Source organism: Aulonocara stuartgranti (genome assembly GCF_965226115.1).
Source record: "Aulonocara stuartgranti genome assembly, chromosome: 12".
NCBI classification, from domain to species: Eukaryota; Metazoa; Chordata; class Actinopteri; order Cichliformes; family Cichlidae; genus Aulonocara; species Aulonocara stuartgranti.
The window spans coordinates 20,817,213-20,836,500 of NC_138948.1; the positions used below are offsets into that span (position 1 = coordinate 20,817,213).

Consider the following 19,288-nt stretch of genomic DNA (forward strand, 5'->3'; position numbering starts at 1 on the left):
GGTCTTGTTTTTCATTGAAGATTGTGATGGGCTGCTGGTTGAATACAACTCTGTGTTTTGCTCATGTGAGGCATAAAGACACTGAGATATCATAAACTGTATATAAAAGATGGAAGTCATTCAATGGATCTCAAGGTCTAGTTAAAATCTTAAACTAAGTGTTTTGACATCCACAAAGCATCATATATAAGATATGAGAAAGTAACACAAATCAATGAGAACTAATAAATTAAAATCTAAGGGGAAGCCAGGCTATCCATGTTTATCAATAGTCATTTGACATTAATGTAAAGCATAGTGTAAGTGCTCCTTTAAAATTGGTCAAAAATAGAGGACTTGCTATAGAAAACTTCCTGAAGCCACTTGTGTCACTACATATTAGACCACATTAACAATATCTTAAGGCTATATATACCCAGGCATCAATTTTCTGAAACACACATCCATACTAAGTCAAACTGAATGGGTAAGTGGTTGGCAACTGCAGTCCATCACATAAAGATAGAGACAACCACAAACTATCAATTCGAAGCCTACAGTCAATTTAGAATTACCAATAAACCTAACATGCATGGCTTTGGCCTGTGGGAGGAAACACAAGCACCTGGAGGAAACCCACATAGGCAGATGGAGAACATACGGATTTCACAGTAAATGCCCCAGGCCTGCTATTAAACAGCAGTGCTAACCACTACAGCACACTGTCACCAAGTGGTATATGTGTATGAAAATATGTTTTAAATTATTTTAGGCTTTAAACATGAAAATAAAAGTTCCAGAGGTACAAAGGCTGCTTTGGTTTGCATAAATATGGACGTGAATAGAAGACGACACAAGCAGCTGTTTTAGTTTACAGTTAGTTAGGACGATTGTGCTGCAGATGTTGGTATGAAAAAGAAAACACTTTCTGTACTTTTTCTTCCCACAGACTTGCTTCTTTGCCGCATGAATACAAGTGGGGTTAAAACACTGATTTGAGGAGTTGGTGAGACTTTAGGAAGAAAAATCAGCAAGCCGAGATCACAATCACAATACTACCAAAAACCACTATCACCAAAGCAAGCTCATGCTCAACACGCACAGCTTTTGGACCATGAGAAAAACAATTCAACACATTACAAATTACAATCTGTAAAAAATTAAAGTTATTACAAATGGTCAGTTTTGCCTGCAAGAAAATGTACAGTCTGCAAAGAGACAATCTAAAGTCAGAAGAACTAAGTAGATTACCCTAGAAATTAAAAACTGCTGGTCAACTTGATTTATGCATATTTTAAGAAGCCTGTGCTTCTCCCTCAACCCCAAATCTACATTCCACAAAAGGGTGGACCTACACAGGGTTGGGAGGAAGATCCTCCCAAATTTTTGAGCCTTTTGTTTAAGTTTGAGAATAGCAAACCTTCAGCCTCTGCTACAAACCACAATTCATAAAACATGTTCTCCCCCTACACTCCATGAGTCCAAGTATTTAGCCCTGCATTTCCAAGACAGTCTTTATCTTCAAATACCATCAGCATGACACTGATGCAAGCCTCCCAAAATTTTGGTTAACTTTTTATTTTTACTCAAAAAAAGAAAAAAAGAAAAAGGTGTGTTTTAGGATTTTTAGGCTCTATTGGACAGGAAAGTTGGAGACTGAGTGTAATGGAAATGTCACCCAGGAAATGGTCTGGGATGGCCCCTGCAGAAGTGATTTAAAGGTCTTCTGTGCAAACAGGTGGGCCACAGTGGCAGCAGTCAAAATATTTTTACTGGAATAATTCGGCATAAACAGATCAGCCTTCACAGAACTGTCATGAAACAGAAAAGTTTTAGATACAGTGTGGAGCAATAAGACAGGAATACCAAAAAGTACCTGTGACAGAAATTCCCAGTGGTTTTCTTTCTTTTGTCCAGGATGGTGGCTCCATCTTCTGACTGCTTAGAATCTATTTCTAACTTAATTATAAACAGATTCATATATATATCTATATATATATATCTATAGATATATATATATTCGTATGGGCAGAGCTGTAGTTATCACGCTAGTATTTCTCTGCATGGATACCCTGGAGGAAGCTGGTGCCCTTTGAAAGCTCCAGTTTCCCTTTTTGAAGTAATATCACTTAAGTTATTGTCTGCCCATTTCAGCCAGATGACTTTTAATTATCACGGGCATTCATCCAATCATTGATAATATTGCATGTGTTTTATGTAGTCAACCACAGTGTCTCAGAGTAAACCGCGGTTTGACACTAAACCCTGTGAGAAAATCCACCTATCATCAGATTGATGATTCTCTTTTCCCTCCTTTAATTGTAGCTTCTGCTTGAGAGTACATCCATCATACAGGATGTGTTTCGCTGTTCTTTTTTTTTTTTTTCACTGTGATCTATCTCATCCTCCTGTGCAGAGGGTGGAGTGGGGCCGTGGGCTCATTTACAGGCATCAGTAGTGAGTGATTTGGGTGCAGCACCACTGCAGCCTTGACTGCCATCAAATGAAGGGGGAGATTTTTTTTTTTTTTTACCACAACACCGGCGGTGCCAACGGTTCAATCAGCACTACAAGATACACTGAGACACATTTGGGCAGCTCACCCTGCAACCATGGTAACAGAAGAATTTTACTAGTTGGCAGCAGCCAATAGTGGGGCACTTCCCACTCAGTTCTGTCCAATAACAGAGCAGCCTGCAGCCCAGCCCACCTAGAACTAACACTGATGGGCTAGTGCAGTGACGATTTAGAGATGTAGGCTTGGTTAATGAACAAGTACAAGAGTAAGAGTGTGTAGGTATGCGTGTGTGTGTGTGTGTGTGTGTGTGTGTGTGTGTGTGTGTGTGTGTGTGTGTGTGTGTGTGAGAGACTGAATGAGGCTGTGCTATAATCTGATGAGAGGATTCCCTCTCGTTTAACCTCGACACATTGTAGAGTAGTACTGATTCACCGAGACCATCTGACATTCAGCACCAACAGTGCAGCAAGTCCCCTGTCATCGCACTCCCCTCACACGTTACGTGCACATGCATGCTGCACACACACTCACACACACCCACGAAGCACCTGGCTCTCATCACAAAATCAGACAGATCGGAAAATCGAATGCGATACGGTCTTAACCAGAAAGAAGCAAATGATCCCATCAACTGTCAATAAAGTCATTTATTATTTCACACAATGGATAACATGAACAACTTGAACTGTAGTTCTTCGTAATAAGTGCTCAACGCTGCCAGCCAACAGAAGGGTAGCAAAAGAATGAGCCTTTCTTTTTGAGGAAAGAGAAATAATAATTAAAAAAAAGAAACCTACAAGATCATGAAAGATAAACATGACCAAAAGCATGCCAGCAGACATGGATATACATATATATTACAGGTATATATGTGCTTAAGACACATATCTGTATGCCAGCAAATGCAAATACAAAATATATGTGTACATTTTACACATACATACTGTGAAGGATATATGCATATGCATGCGCCTCTAGTATTTACTCTATATGTCAAATATTTGCAGTTTTTAATATTCATACAATGTACAAAAATGTTTCATGAATTAAAAAATTCATTACAAAAAGAAACATATCAAACAATGTACAAGTCTTCCTTCAAATTCAATTGAAATTCAACTTTCGGCTTGTCTAAAATATTTATGCATACAATCAAGTTGAGCATGCAAATAAAGGAAACCCACTCTAGAAAAAGGCTCAAATACACTATGTATACAAACTAAAATATGCCCACACTGTTAGAAGAGCTCACTTTGTGCTCTAAAGAAGTACATTTATTGGTTTTCTCAATGCTTCATCTGCACTTTCAGCTTCGAACATTATAGCTTAGAAATGGTAACGTATGCTGTGAGGATGACTACATGTACATTTATGAGGCTCTGTTCCACACGACCCCCTTGCTCCATGTGTAGGATGCACATCAAAGCACGCTACATATTGAACGAGGGGCGAAATCAAAACTTAGGTGCCATTATCTCTCATCCTAGTTGCTGTGTTGAAGTGGTAAATGCACACTACAGGAAATACACCCCACACCGCTAACGTAAGGTCAAACACTGCTGCGCCGCCCTTGGTGCTGAAGCCAAAGACGAGGTAAGGGATCCTTACATCAGTGTTTAGGGGCCTCCGGTAGCCACCGGTCCAGATTGGCTGCTAAGTACATCACAACAACAGTGACCTTGAACCCTATACATAACCACATCCCCTCTGCGGTCTCTGTGTAGAGTGAAAGCTCTGGATTAGGACAATACTTGTCAGTGTTAGAAGGCACCGAAGCATTGGCTGGTAGGAGAGACAGACAGGACAGACAACACCTGGGGTCTTTAACTCTAGCATCAGAGACCGCTGACTGACCACAGTATGAAGGAGTAAGCTGCCAAGTGTGTATCCTCTACACCTCATCGCCTCACATTTCTAGACCCCATCTTTGCCACAACAGACTGCAGACCCACCTAGCAAAGCAAGGTTACGCACACTAACATCAGGGCGAGTGTATTTTTGGCTATTTCCTCTGAGAGCTCCCCGAACAAAACAACCCTCTTACTTACTCACTGCTACGGCGCTGCCCAAGCTGGCCGCAGGCAAAGTAGCTACAAGTCAGCCGGGATTTCCTATTTTTGGTCGAGTGCACGACGTTGGGGCTTCTATCCTCAACTTTTAAAAAGCGCGGTAAGGCAAATCGTTTTAGCATTCGGTGTAATTTAGCCGGCCGGAGCCATGACTGTCAATAGACAGTGGAATTTGTCAAATATTAAAATCACTTGAAGTTGTCATTTTTCTGAATAGTTCCTTGGGTCTTGAGCAGCCTTGATAGAGAGATAAGGTCTACTGTGGTTTGAGGAGACAGTCCCAGCATAGCTGAGCCTAACTGGTATCCATGCAGGATGGACATACTAACACTATTTACAACAGACACATTAATACTGTAGTTTTACATCTGGTTAAGGCTGTACTGCATAGAGCTGCAGTCACTATAGTTTTCATGAGATGATAGTCACTTTCTGCACAACTTATTACAAATTATTACTGGTATTATTCACAATTCTTGATACATGAATTCAATTTATTGAGTAAATAAGACCACTTATTTCTCTTTGTCGAAGGGTGGACCCAGAACAGAAATTCCTTTTAAGGTCACTGCCAGGCATGGCCTGATGCATAGCAAACAACAATGTACGAGAACGTGATTTCCATAAAAATCTCGGCTGTTCCTCCTTTGCCAAGTATATAATCAGTTATATCTCTCATTATTTACTGGGCAGAGTAAGTGGTGTTTAATTATATATCTAAGACTCTGGGTACAATCAATATCACTGGATGGAGACACATCTGATACACTGTCCACCTCCGCTGCTATAGCAGTATGTAGGTAGGTATATGATGCGGATTTAAAACAGTAATATAATAGCTCCTTCAGTCCAGCCCTTCTACCTCTGTTATGATGATATGAGTCAGAAAATAAACCAGGAGGAAGCTGGGAGACACCAGACAGCAGTGTCCAGCGACAGAAGATGCTAACTATGGAAGTTGTGAAGGGACGCCGGCAGTTTCGGGGTTCTCGTGAATAAGACACACGTGTCATTTGCACAATCATGAACATTTTGGGTCGTTGTCTGGGGCACTCCTTGCCGCTTCATATTCCTCAGGTCAAATGGTAATTTGTGAGAGAAAGAAACATAAGGCACAAGTCGAACTGCTGCAACTGAGAATCCCACCCCCGGCCGAACAAAACAGAATCTCCTGAAACAAAATTTCAACAAGGTTGCCAAAGAAACACTGATCCATTGCTTATTATTCAGAAACACCTAATCAAGAAAATACCAACCACTACCCAAAGCCACAGATACTGTCGATAGAGTTTAACAAAGGTTTAACATATTGACACACGCAAAAAAAAAAAAATATCCAAGATGGCTACATTCTACAGTGCACATAGGAATGCTTTACATTGGTGCCAACATGGTGGAGAGTTTGTCAAACTCTGATTTAGATACTTTTAAATTATACACTGAATACTGAGACTTTGGTTTCTAAATCTAAATACTGGATTTACTTTCCAAAAATATTTTTCCAAGGATATGGATTGAAAATTATGTTAAGTAGAAAGACTGGGATTAGCTTTTTCAAAACACTGACTGTGTGAGCCCTCTTCTGCTGAACTGTCCAATTCAGACTCGGCGGGCTTCGGTTTGACGCTTTTGGCTGCGCAGCCTGCATATACAATTTGATTAAAATAATGTATGGTCTCTGGACTGGATAACCACACCGTCGAATGCCGAAACATAAGGCTGGAACAAGCATGTAAGTGCTGCATTTGATTGATGAAAGTGTATGTCTTTTTTTTGTTGTTGTCTTTTTTTAATAGTGCATTTAACCAATTTTTTAAGGTTTACCAAAAATACACCTGATATTCCTCCTGTATGCAATGCCCCCTGTTTATAAACACAATAATGAGTGTATGAATGAATACATGTGGTTCTTGTCTGTCTGAAAACAAGCTTGTCTTGAGTCACACCCATGTCTGTTTTTTTGGTTATAAAACAATACACACTTTCATTGTCTATGGTACAACAATTCTATTTAATATACTGTGTGCCAGTACACATCTATGAGCTGGTTTTCCCATTGTACAAGGCAGGCAACAGTGGACTTTGTTTCTATGTACAGTCTGGGACAGTCTAACCCACCATATTGCCTTTATGTCACTGCCCAGGAGAGGCCTGAGCAGGGAGAGAGGGAAAAAAATGACACAGCGGGTAGGTTGAGGGAGCTCAAGAAATGGAGATGTAAAACATTAGTGGGAATAGGTGAGAGGACAAAGGGGGATGGATTTAAGCGGCAGGCACCAGGGAGGGCTAAAGAATTGGGGTGAGCGTCAAGCAGGGAGGGGGACCACGAGTGCGGAGCTGCCAGGAAGTATCAGTTACTTCTCAAAGGGAGCGAGGACACTAGGAAGGTATAGATGAATGGGAGCAAAACAGGGAAAGTAATAGGGTAAGGTGGCTTAATTACTGAAGTTATTATTCCACATGTTTTTGACAAGCTTCCTCAGAAAGGCAAAAATAAGCAGAGCTGCACAGTTTTATATTAACCATTCCCCCCTCCCCTTGCTGGTAAATATATGGCTGAAGCCACATTCAGATACAGTATCATAAAGTACCATACACATCACTGTATCAGATACATAAAGAGTCACATAATATCCTACACTATCATAAGTACCACACAGTTTTAGAGCATCAGATTCAGTATCAAATAGTACCATATAGTGCCATTGTAAATAAAGGTCCAATGAATCTTTGAAAGGCCCATGTCTGGTTGGGTGTAGCAAACTGAGGGATGGCACAGGCCAGTGTTCTCTCCTCTGGCTCCACCAACCCACTGTATTCCTCACGACAAATCAGAGAGGAGGAACAAGTCAAAGTGCACCAAGGAGTCCCAAGATTAAGGGCACTGCATCTGATAGGCTTGAAACACTGCCTCCGTTAACTGCTCTCCAGTTCTGCTGGAGGTGCTTTCTCCTGCGAGTCTAGTGACTGGAGGGAGCCCACAGTTCGTCCCTGCTGAGGCCCCTTCCTTTGCGTTTCCCCCCTTTGGCCAGTGGATTCACAGACCGCGCTTGATGCACCACAGTCTCAATAGTTGCTGAGATGGAATCGTGACTGGAGAACTCCAGAGGCTCGGGGGTCAGGCTCGGCCTGAGGCTGTGTCTGCCTGGCAGGTTATCGCACCTCTCCAGAACAGGCATCCCCAGAGTCCTCTCATCACTTCTCCTGCTAGCCAGCATGTCCAAGCCTCGAACCTCAGCCCAATCTTCCTTCCTCGTCTTGGTTGGCTCCGGTTCCTCCAGAGGTTGTTTTCTGGGTCGTCCGGGTCGTCTTTTGATGACATTGTTTCCTGTTTTGGCTTGTCGCTGCAGGCGCTTGGCACGAAGGATCTTCTGCACATGCTCAAAGTTCAGAGAATGCATCCTCCTTACGTCCTTCTGGATCTGTTCCACTTCGCGACGTTTATACCTCCGCTTACTGGGAACACCTGGAAGAGGAGAGAGGGAGAAAGAATCAGGTGAGAAATGTCAAGGAAAATAAAGAGCAAAGTAAGGTCTATAAAAAGAAAGGACCATTTGTGCTTGCGTGTCAGTTAAAAAGAGCAGTCTTGGAAAGACTAGGAAAGACATCATGCCAATTTAGCTCATGGAGAGAAAGTCTTTTCTTGCTTTAAGAGCTTCCTGCTAATTTTGAGATATTCATGTAAGCTTTTCAAATCCCAGCTGAGCCAGGAGAGCAGATCCTATCCTGTAATTGTCTACTAGAGAGCAGAGAGAAGAGGGGAGAGGAGGAGATCCTATTCTGCTAGCAGGAAATGTCTCCTTCAGCCATTTAATATGTCGCTACACAATAACAACCCTGTGCATCTGGAGCACAGACTGCCAAAAAGCTAAACACACACAGCAACACAAACACACATATCGGCACTCTTGTCCACATGCACATGCGCATACAGACACAGATACAAAAACACACAGATGCATACATACACATGCACAAAAAATGAATTCAGCAGTTCAGAATGGCTGAGCAGAAGAAACTGGAGCCATATTGTTTCCGTCACACTGGTGAACTGGGCAGTATGCCCTTTACACATTGCTCTATCCTTACTCTTTCCCCGTCACTCACATTCTCTCTTCCACTCGTCTCTTCATGGGCGGCAATATGCTACTCTCTAATTTTCAATTAAACTGGTAACACTGCACCATTTCATTTCCATCTTTATTTCAGAGACCGCTTCCTGATCTTAGTCTGTCTCTGTCATTCTTTTTGTTTCCCATCTATGTCCCATTTCTTCGCTTCCCCCTCCTCCCTGTCTGGGCACTGTTCCCGGGGCTCGGACTGAGCCACAGCCAAAATGGAGGAAAAGCACAATCAACCACCAGTCCCCAAGCAGTGTGCACGCAACATGCTTCGTCTCTTTTCCTTGAGCTTCTTACTCCTATTGCTGGATTCCTGCGCTCTAGCCTTTCTTCCTTTCCCGCAGACTCCTGCTGATATGGTGTAGCAGGTTTCTTCAGTGCTCTAACATTTGATGAGTACATTAAATCAAAGATGCTTTTTCAGTTTTATACTTTAAATATTGTTGGCTGTGTTACAGGAAAATGTGTGAAAAATGATGCTCAAGACATTTAGAATATGTCTCTTTCATAAAACATAAGGGGGAAGCATTTAATATTTAATAGATTTTTTTAAAGATTTGCACAACGTCAGTGAACTGCCACAACTAGCAGAATACAATATTTTTTTCATCTTAAAGAGACCAAATGGTAATGATGGGGATGAAAATTTGAAAAGCACCGCACAGAGCTGTTTGCTAATGAATTAAGAGTAAGGGAAAGATAAAAAGCCGCCTAACTACCTCCCATACAAACCGCAGAAGAATATCACGCTGTTGTTGGTCAAAAATTCGGGCCTGACAGTGAAATTAGTTAATGCACAAAGCACTAAGTAGCAGTGGTTTATGAGCTGCAGCAGAAGTGAGCACATGCTCAGTTCACACACACACACACTACAAAGTAGCAGAAATTTATGAGCTCCATACACGGAACATAAAACCAGTGACCTTCAGCAGTGTGAGAGGCAGTATAGTACCGAGAACCTGTTTCTCTGTGAAATAAGAAGTCACAGCTATGCTCACTTATCCACTGCCTGTGCTGTAGCTGAGAGCACTTTTCGGAGACAGATTAAAATAATCCTTGATGTATGTCATTTAGTGTAATTTTTTTTTTCTGGATGAAGGTCTGTGCATGTGTTTAAACAAGCTGCGTGACTTGCCGGACTACCGCAGGTCCAGTCACTTCTCTATCCTGGCAGTGGGTGCCTCTTTCCAGATGTTTTGGATCTTAATCTATATCCTCGTCTTCTCCTCTTGCACTCTCGACCCCCTAACCGAAAGCTGCTTGATGTCCTCCCAAATCTACGCTTCTCTATTATCTATTATTTCTGTCATCCTGTCTGTTTACACTGGTAATTTACTATGTTGTTTTATGGCGTACACAGAGCATCTATCAAATGTCCTATCTTATCTGGACCGGGGATCAGTCCAGATAAGTGTGTCATATGCTGTGCAGACTGCAAAGCCCCTTGAGGAAAATCTGTGATTTGTTATACTGGGCAAAATAAATACAACTTGGCTTGACTTGCCACAAAAAATTATTCCGAATTATTCATTAAAGACTTTCATTCAGACATTCATGTAAGAAAGTTACAACTGATTCAGCGAGGTCTGCTTAAGAAGCAAACGCACAACACACGCAGAGACACGCGTGTGCTTAATGATTTGTCCATGACCGACAAACTCATTGTTGCACGCTCAGATAATAGTATGAATTTTACATCTGGATGGGGACCCGTATATCTGTGTGTATGCGGGGGCCTGCGCCTGCATGTGCAGCGAGCATTCTCATGCACATGCGTCTGTGTTTTAATTGGACTAAAGCTGTGAAGTGAAGCAGTAAGTCATGCTAGAGGAGGAGTGTGTGTGTGTGTGGGGTGGGGGTGGGGGGGTGGGGGGGTGAGTAAAGAGAGTAATGGGAAAATGAGGGGGAGGGGAGACAAGGGAAAAAGCAAAAAGTGAAAGGGAAGAAGAAGAGAGCTAGAAGGGGGAGATGGAGAGAGAGATGAGGCAGAGGAACAAGGGGAAATCTGCGTGTGGATGTGGGAACCACGGGAGAGAGGCAGAGGGGGAAAGCAAGGGCAAGAACTGCAGAAGCAGCAAAAGGGAAGGGAAGGACACAGAGGGTAGAAGAGGTATAACAACACTAGAGGGATAATATGGATGGGTTGGGGGAGGAGGAGTCATTATGGGGGGAGGGGGGGGGGGTGTATATGAGTCATCCGTCCTGGATCCCCTGGGGCGGGGGGGTGTATTCTAACTGAGCCCCTGGCTTCTCCTCCCCGCCACTGGACTAGGCCCCAGTCATTAAACCCCTGGCTACCAGCCAGCTCTTTTAACACAGGCAAGGGCCTTTTACGGCGTGTCTGTAGAAAATAAATCATACTGTGTGAATAATATATCTCTGGCAAAAGCATTGGCAGGAGAGAGGGAAGGGAGGCAGGGTGGGGAGGTAGGAGCGATTGGTGAATTATAGTCGTCTCCATCCATGCATTACGTTCTCTTTATCCCCAGCCAGATGTGCTCAAAGACAGCAGAATACAGAATGTACCAAAATACACATTCATTGGGTGGTGAGAATTCGGTGCTACCCAGTCTCTTTGTCTGCTTTAAGCCCCGATAATGATGTGCATAAGCATATTTATAATAGGAATCACCTTGACATGCATTACTAAATCTACATTTAAAATGGGAAAACCCAGTTAACTGACTAAATGTGATAATCCAGCAAATAACTGAAGTCAATTAACACTCAGGAACAGAGTTTAATATTAGTGTATAACCTTTTTTTTTTTTTGGCAAACATGCTCTCATTTGGCTACATTAACAGTTCTGATCACATATAAGTGATTAGTAAAAGCATGTATGTGTCTCTTTCTTCCAGTTCCACGGGCTAGCATAGTATCATGTATCAAATATCATTCGTATGGTTTTTCTTTCATTAATAAATTCCGGCCTCCTACTTCTGTCTAACAGATAGGAACCTTGTTGTTTTATATAAGTAGTGATGTGATGTAATAAGGTCCACTGCTGGTAATGTCAGCTGCTTACACGCTGCCGATGCTTCAGATCATAAGCTTTCCACATGTGATCCATTCATGGGTTTATTTAGAGGTAAAGTCAGCCTGTGTCTGGACTCTTCACTCCCTCGCGCATTATATAGCGCATATAAACTTTGGGAAATCACTAAGGAACAAGTGCAAACAGCTGTTCATACATTTTGGACATTACTTGGACGCACCGCTGTCTGTTCACATAAACACGTAACAGAACATGTGCACCACATTTAAGATAATGGACACAACAACGTTGCTGTTATTTTGTAAAGGACATATCTCTCTCACCACCAATCCAAAACGCAAATCTGTGCACATGTAACTTAACATAAAACATACTTCAGCTAAACATTATCCCCCCTCTACAAGCACAATGGGAACCGGAGCTCTAACTGTGCAATTATATGCTAATCTCCAGTATATTAATTGTAAATGAACATCAGTCATGCAGAGCAGTCAAATACATTAACATAACCATTTGCTTCAAAGTGGTGGCCGTGTTGATGTTATAGCGGGTGTGCAGATATTTAACAGGGTGAGCACATTTGTAGTTTAGACTGGAAAATGCAGCTCCTGGATGCTACTTTTAGGGGAGTCACATTATGGTTCTGTAGGCCCCGTACAGTGAATGATATTTACAGCTCAGATTTGGAACACTGGGTGAGCCTGTGTATAGCCATGAATGAACGGCTTGGATAAGCAAAGACAAGCAAACAACAGGAGTTACTGCGTTTTAGGCAAACCTCAAACCTCCAACACTTCATTAAAGAAAGCAATGTGCTTTATCATGCTGTCCCAGTGAACAGAAAACAACTGCTGCTGTTTTTATTATAAGTCCAACATGCAATGCAGTGCGCTTTCTCATAAATATAGCGTATTCTCTTACCAGTGAGGGAGGGACTGGGACACTTGTTCATCTGTTCTGGCTCCTGCCTCGTCGTTTGGAATGACATTAAGCCCTGATCTCCAAACACAGTGAGCCTCGTCCGCCTGTTCCTTCCGCCGCACTCGTCCTCTTGTGACCCCGAAAATAGGTCAGACGCTGACTCTGACCGCTGCGACTGGCTACTATAGCTGCCCATGAAGCTCTTTTTAGGCTGCCCAGTCTGAAGGGAATGGAACTGACTGTCAGCAAGAGAGTGTGATGACAGCTGGTCAGACTCAAAAATCCCTAAGCTGGATCCCAGGTTTGAAGAGCCTCTGCCATTGCTCCTCTGCTTGTCCAGAAGCTTTGAAGGACCCTGACTGGCCAAGTCTCTCCTCTCACTCAGCATGCTGAGGCGTGCATTGGTCTTAGCTCCGCTGAAAAGCCCTCCCAGGTCCTGCCGGTCTCGTGGTGAAAGAAGAGGTTCATCCTTGTGCTTATGTTTATGCTTGTGCTTCCTCTTGTGGAGACGAACCCCTGCAAGACCACCTGCGCTGCTGCTGCCCAGGGATCCCAAACCCTCTCCCCTTACAGATGGCCCCTGAAGTGGACCACTAGTGGTGCAAAGCTTGGCACCAGGCTGGATTTTTGAGTGTCCGCTGGAGTGGAAAGCCTTGGGAGGGGGCACAGCAGGTCTCATGAAGGGAGATGGGGGCGCCGGTCCTAGCGAGTGATGGGGCAGATAAAATGGGGGAGTAGGGGGAAAGTAGCCCAGACTCAGAGGAGGAGCGTAAGGCATCGCATACGGTGCTGCATAGTAATTTCCCCCTGCCAGCGGATAACCATATCCTTGAACAAAAGGCAGCTTTGATGTGATTGGCTCGCTGGCTTTGGCTGGACGACCGCGTCTCCTCTTAGCCTTCAGATCAGCACTCCTGCGGAGGTATGAACTGGAGTCACAAGGGTACGAGTCGTAGGTAATAGGGTAGTAATGGTGGAAGTTGAGGCGGAAAATGGAAGGATAGGGATGCTGGGGGTAGCAGGTGAATCGTCTGTGAGACACTCGTAACTGCTGGAGCTTTAACACGACCTACAGGGAGGAAGGAAAGAGGAAACATTTAGAAAAACAAACACCCTTTAGTGCACGCTTGTACATTAGAGCGGTTGTTAAAGGCTCACACGCAGGATTTGTTACAGTGTTTCTAACCTCGTCCAGTTCAGAGAGAAAATGAAGATGATCCCGACTCTGTAGGCACTTCCTCTTCCGCCGATGATGCTTTTGCTTCTTCTCCTGCTGCGACAGAAAGTTATCGACAGCCGTTACTTGGCGCTCGCAGCGTGTTCTGCCACCTCTGTTGGATGCTTCCAAAGCTGCTGCCTCCGCAGCCTCAAACCCACACAGATCAAATGAGTACCTGTATAAACACAACATAAATCACATTAAAACAGCAGGTAAATGAATGCGTGCCAATCTATTACATACAGAACAAAATGCCTATAAAGCAAGTAAAGGAGTATAACAGCAGTCTACTGCACCTTCGTCGAGAGGCATGACCCTTCTCAGTTTGATCTGAGGTACTGTTGTTGTCCGTCCCAATCCCACTGTCACTGGGAATAGTCTCCTCACTGTGGGACTCGCTGATGGGGGACAGAGTTACCTCCTTCACTGACGCCCCCTCTGACAGGTGGGATGGTGAATTAGCCAGAAGTCGAGGAGGAGACAATTTCCATCCCCCAGTGAGAAAGCTCCTGCCTGCTGGTTTAGAGGGCAAGGCTGAAATGGGCTGCAAACTGGGCATAGCAGCATCAGAGTGACTGGCTCTTATAGACGGAGCACTAGAGCTGGGAGATGAGGTGGAGGAAGGCACTGCGGGGCATTCGTAGAGACTCGATGTGGAGACAGACAATGCTGGCTTGTCCCGAGTGGTTTTGGGAGGAGTGGAGCCTTGAGTTTCTGCTCGAGGTTTCCGCCCTCTCTTCTTACCAATGTAGATGGTTCCTCTTTTGCTCACATTTATCTGTTTTCCCAGTCGAGCTTCAATGGTGGATGCCATGGCACTCATAGCTGAGGTAACAGGAGCAGAAGATGACTTCAGAGCCAGAGTGCCATTTTGACTTGATCCTGAAAGGATTTCATTCAGAATGCTCTGCATTTTCCCAAGCTTCGTCTTATTCACTGGCCTGGATTGCCCCCTTCCACGCTTTAGTTTGAGACTGTTGGCATTGGTCATCGTGGAAGCCATTTGCACTAAAGTGTTCAGTGTGTGCGTCTTCCTCCTACGATTTAGCCCTGCAGTGGTTTCCTGGGCCAATGGGCTTGGAGGTGAGGTGGAAGTGGCCTCGTGAATGGTCTCCACAGTTAGGAGTGGCTGTTTCTTGGGGCGTCCTCGTTTCCTCTTAATGGGAGTGTGGACTGTCAGGCTGTCAGTGTTGGTGTAGAGCGGGCTGGAAGGGGTAATGGGGAAAGCAGAGGGCGGGTCAGCTAAGGTTGCGAGGCTACCCAAGGTTTCTCTCTGCGGTGATGTAATGCTGGCATGGCTTTTTGATTTCAGGTAGGACCACCTGTCGTTGGCCTTGGTCGGTCTGGAACTGGCCGTAGAGCTGGTGCTGTGACTTGGGCTCGGACTCATATCGGCTCTTGATCTGGGGCTTGGACTGGGGCTGATGTTTGCCCTGGGTCTGGGGCTGGGGATAGGGCTGATGTTACTCCGGGGGCTGGGGCTGGGGTTTGGGCAGGGGAATCTAGGGTTCAAGCTGAGACTGGGTTTGCTGATGTGATTGTGAGCTGGATCTCTGGGTTTAAGGGTGTCCGCGCTGATCTTAGGACGACCCAAGGGGTTCTTTTTCATCCTGTTTGCGCTCAGATGTGACTCTTGGTCAGCCCCATTTGTAACTGTCTCTCCCATTTCCACCCTGTCCACTCTCTCTCCCTTTTCTCTTTTGTCAACTTTATCTCCTCTTTCTGCTTTATCCAGCCTTTCTGCGCTGATATCAGCTTGACTCATGAATCGAGAATCATTTTTGTGAGTTTCTATCTTATGTGCTCCTCTGGCTTCTAAAGGCCCAGGCTGCTGCTTCTCTGTTGCATCAGAGTCCAGAGTCCGCTGCTGAGATTGCTCCTCTACAGAAAACGAATCGTCAAAAGAAGGCCTTCTCCGCCTCTTTCTTCCTTTCGCTTCCTCTGCCAGCATGGGCATCCCTCTGTCTTCTTCGTCTCCTTTCCTCCCAGCAATTGCTCGCTCTCGTTCCTCTTTTCTCCTTTCCTCTCTTTCTTCATGGAACCGCTCAGCTGTCTCCTCTTGCCTGTACTTCTGCCTCTCCTCTGAATTATTTGGGCTCTCTGATCCTTTCTCTGGCTGTCCCCAATGTGAATCAGCACTGTGGGGATTACAGAGCATCCTCTGGGAGTCCTTCCTGCCGTACTTCCTCTTAATGTTCCCAAAGAGCTGCTCACTGACCTCTTGCAGACCCTTCCCCCTGGAGAGATTTACACAGAGAAATAATTAGGATGAGTGCGATAAAATGAAGAGAATGGATAGTTTTGTATTTCACCAACACTGCGCAGAATACTTACTGCCTAATTTGAATCACCGTGTCAAGTTAATTAAAACGTCTTCCTTTTAAATTTCACTACTCTAACTTTCACATTCCATTCACAGTGCACAGTTCATGATATCATGCATCACAAGGAAATTAAAATATACCTGCTGAGAGAGGTCAAGTTGAGAATACTGGCATCTGTGACCACTGGCAGCTGCAGATCTGGAGTCAGAGACCGCTGAGGTGAGGGACTTTGCGTCGCCGTTCGTGAGAAAGCTTGGCTCGGATCTAGCAACGAGCCTCTGCTGTCTGCTGCCAAGTCTCTGGCTGCCTCAGAATCCGCAGGATGGGCTGGAGACACAGAAGGTGCTGCAGACGGGATCCAGTCTGTACCGATTTGGTGCTGGGGTGCGTGAGTGTGTTGAAATTTCTGAGTGGGGGAGTGCTGCGTTTGCTGTGTGTGCGAGAGTGCGTGTGCAGGATGGAGGGAGCTGCGAAGCTGGTGTTTGAGAGAAGGATTATCTCCCAGTAGTTGCAGCAGGCCTCCCTCTCTCTGCTCTGGCATTCTGAACTGGCGCTCATATGTCTGGGGATGACACAAAAAGAGACACAAAGACTGGTGACTACATTTAAACTGCAATCATGAGACAGCCTTATATAGCTGCAGGGATAGACAAATGATATGATAATGATAATGTGATCGTAAAACTATGACTGCTATATTTCATGTCTTCTTAACATTGGCCTATCTCCACAGATCTGAAGATTTTCATGCGTCTCGCGTGCATGAGAAAACAGTGTGCAACAGAACAAAAGGCTTGTTTACAGAGTAATTAAATTCCTGTGGCAAGGATGTTACATGCTGTGAGAGCTAAGGGAATCAAGTTGGGGGTGTCTGAGTACTAAACACAGTAGCATAGCGAAGCTGCGTCCCTGCACTAGATCCATCATTATTTACTGCAGATCATATTTATGTTTGTGACAGCTCTCATACGCTTTTCTCAACTATAACTGCAGTGTCATGCTGTCAAGAAGGCGCCGTGCACAACATATGTCCCGGAAGTAAGATATAATTTATATACATTTTCTTTCACTGAAACGCCACAAATCTGAAGTAAGCCTCTGCTCGGTTAGACTTGTCCACTTAAAGGAGAAAATACTAAACCTTAATATACTGTATTGCCCCCACATAACTCTGCTTAATGTATCACTGCTGCATAATCAGTGTACTGCTGGAAGATGAGAAATAGAGCAGCGGATGGCCTTTGTGGTTTAGCCTGTTATTAACAGACTCAGTATGACGCAACGAGACACTGTTCTGCTGCGCTGCAGGGAGATGTAACCTAACCACAGGCCTGCCTCTCAGCATGTACACAGGGGCGTGCAAGTGCACACGCACACACTCACGCTTGTATACAGTAGATGCACACATTTCAAAGACTCAAAATCCCGGCTACACACGTTTGAAAACGCTAATCTGGTCTAGATGGAGCAGCTCCTTGTCAGTTGATAAGATATCTCCTCTTCACAGATAAATATACACAGCCACACAGACGCACAACAATAAAATCTATCGTGCACTTTTATGACAGCGTACATATTTGCGAGGTCAAGAGTGCCATATATTTCCCTTCCCTGCTAACATCCAGTTCAGCCTTCATCTCCTCTGTTGCTTCCCTATCACTCTCTCTGCTCTCCCGACTGCTGTCGGTAGTCAAGTAGTGACACTCATTATGTTTCCACACTTGTTGCAGAAGCTGTTTATTGGCCAGAAGCAGTCTGCACGAATTCACAAGCACAAAAACACACACACACACACACACAAAAATGCTGAGAGGCACAACACTCACAACACATGGGTGAAAACACATACTGGGCACGTGCGCAAATGCTGAGCGCTGTAAATGATTAACGAAGCCAGCAAATGCAGGTATGTAAATGCACCCTCAAATTTATCTCCTGAACGTACTGCCATGGTATCCTTTCAGTTGTGAAGTATATGTGTGTGTGTGTGTGTGTATACACATTGACACTGGAGAAGAGGCGCTGTGAGTCCACAGAGGGGTAAGATGACAGACACCTGATACACACTTGCTTTCTCATTTAACCTGTCCTAGAATACCTGCTGTTTCAGGTTAAAGGAGGGCACAGGTAAAAAAACAGACAGCAGGGCGATGGGGGCGGTTAAGAGTGCGACCGGCAGACATACACTACGCACACAGAGAAAATGTACACAAATGTGTATGTGGTCAGTGGGGACCAAATGTGTATACACACACACACACACACACACACACACACACACACACACACACACACACAACCACAGAGAGATAATAAAGAGAGGGACACCTTTCCTACAAGAGACAGGAGAGCAAAAGAGAAGAAAAAAAATTAAGAAATAGAAAGCCCCCTCCTCCTACTTTTTTCCGGTTGAAGCTGGGTTGCTGGCACCAGTTCAGCTTTTTGTTCTTAGTTTCCTCCCTTCTACCACTCTCCTCCGTCTCCCCTCCTCTATGCCTCTTATACTCGACAAAGCATTTCCAGGGAAAAAACACGCAATGTCTGATATTCCAGCAAGCAAATACAAATAGTTGCCATACAAACTGAGGCACTCCCATAGTTGTTGTTGTTGCTGCTGTGAGCACAGTGAAACTTTCCTTCTTTGTCTTTTCCTGACAGGGTCAGCTTACTCACTTAACCATTCACTTATTCACATTTTGATTTACATTTCATAAAGAACTCCAAATTTGCACTTGCATGCTTTGTATTGCCCTTTCATCACCACACTGGTGGTCAATACCATTCACTAAAAACTTGTTACTCATAGGTCTCCAGAGCCTGCATAAGCAAGCAAATTGATTCAGATGAGTTTTTTTCTAATGTTTGTCTTATACACTGCCTGCTCTTGTGGTGCACTCTGTGAATAAGCCATTATCTCCCTGTGCTACTGCTGACCTGCAGCAGGGGGCAGCGGTCGGGAAATGAGCATAAGCGCTGGACTCTGACCCGTGTGCAGCTCACAAGCGAAAAAGAACTGTGAAGCTTCAACCTTTTTCCACACAGGCCATCTTTCTACAAGACCCCTACTGATCACATAACGATAAACACCAGCTCAGGGCCGAACCAAAGCATCTTTGCTTCTCAACCCATCCGACGCACTCT

At 44.4% G+C, this 19,288-nt stretch overlaps 1 protein-coding gene across 2 annotated transcripts in view; it reads right to left on the minus strand.

The window, feature by feature from the left end:
* Window positions 1-3,126: 3,126 nt before the first annotated feature.
* setbp1 (SET binding protein 1) overlaps window positions 3,127-19,288 on the minus strand; it is a 38,158-nt gene continuing 21,996 nt past the window's right edge. For both annotated transcript variants that reach the window (XM_082553657.1, XM_082553658.1), the window contains 5 exons: window positions 16,288-16,709; window positions 14,120-16,060; window positions 13,791-13,998; window positions 12,605-13,673; window positions 3,127-8,032 (listed from right to left, as the gene is read on the minus strand). In XM_082553657.1, coding sequence (XP_082409783.1) covers window positions 7,527-8,032; window positions 12,605-13,673; window positions 13,791-13,998; window positions 14,120-16,060; window positions 16,288-16,709 — 4,146 coding nt within the window. In that variant the 3' untranslated portion in view covers window positions 3,127-7,526. The remainder of the gene's footprint in view (window positions 8,033-12,604; window positions 13,674-13,790; window positions 13,999-14,119; window positions 16,061-16,287; window positions 16,710-19,288) is intronic.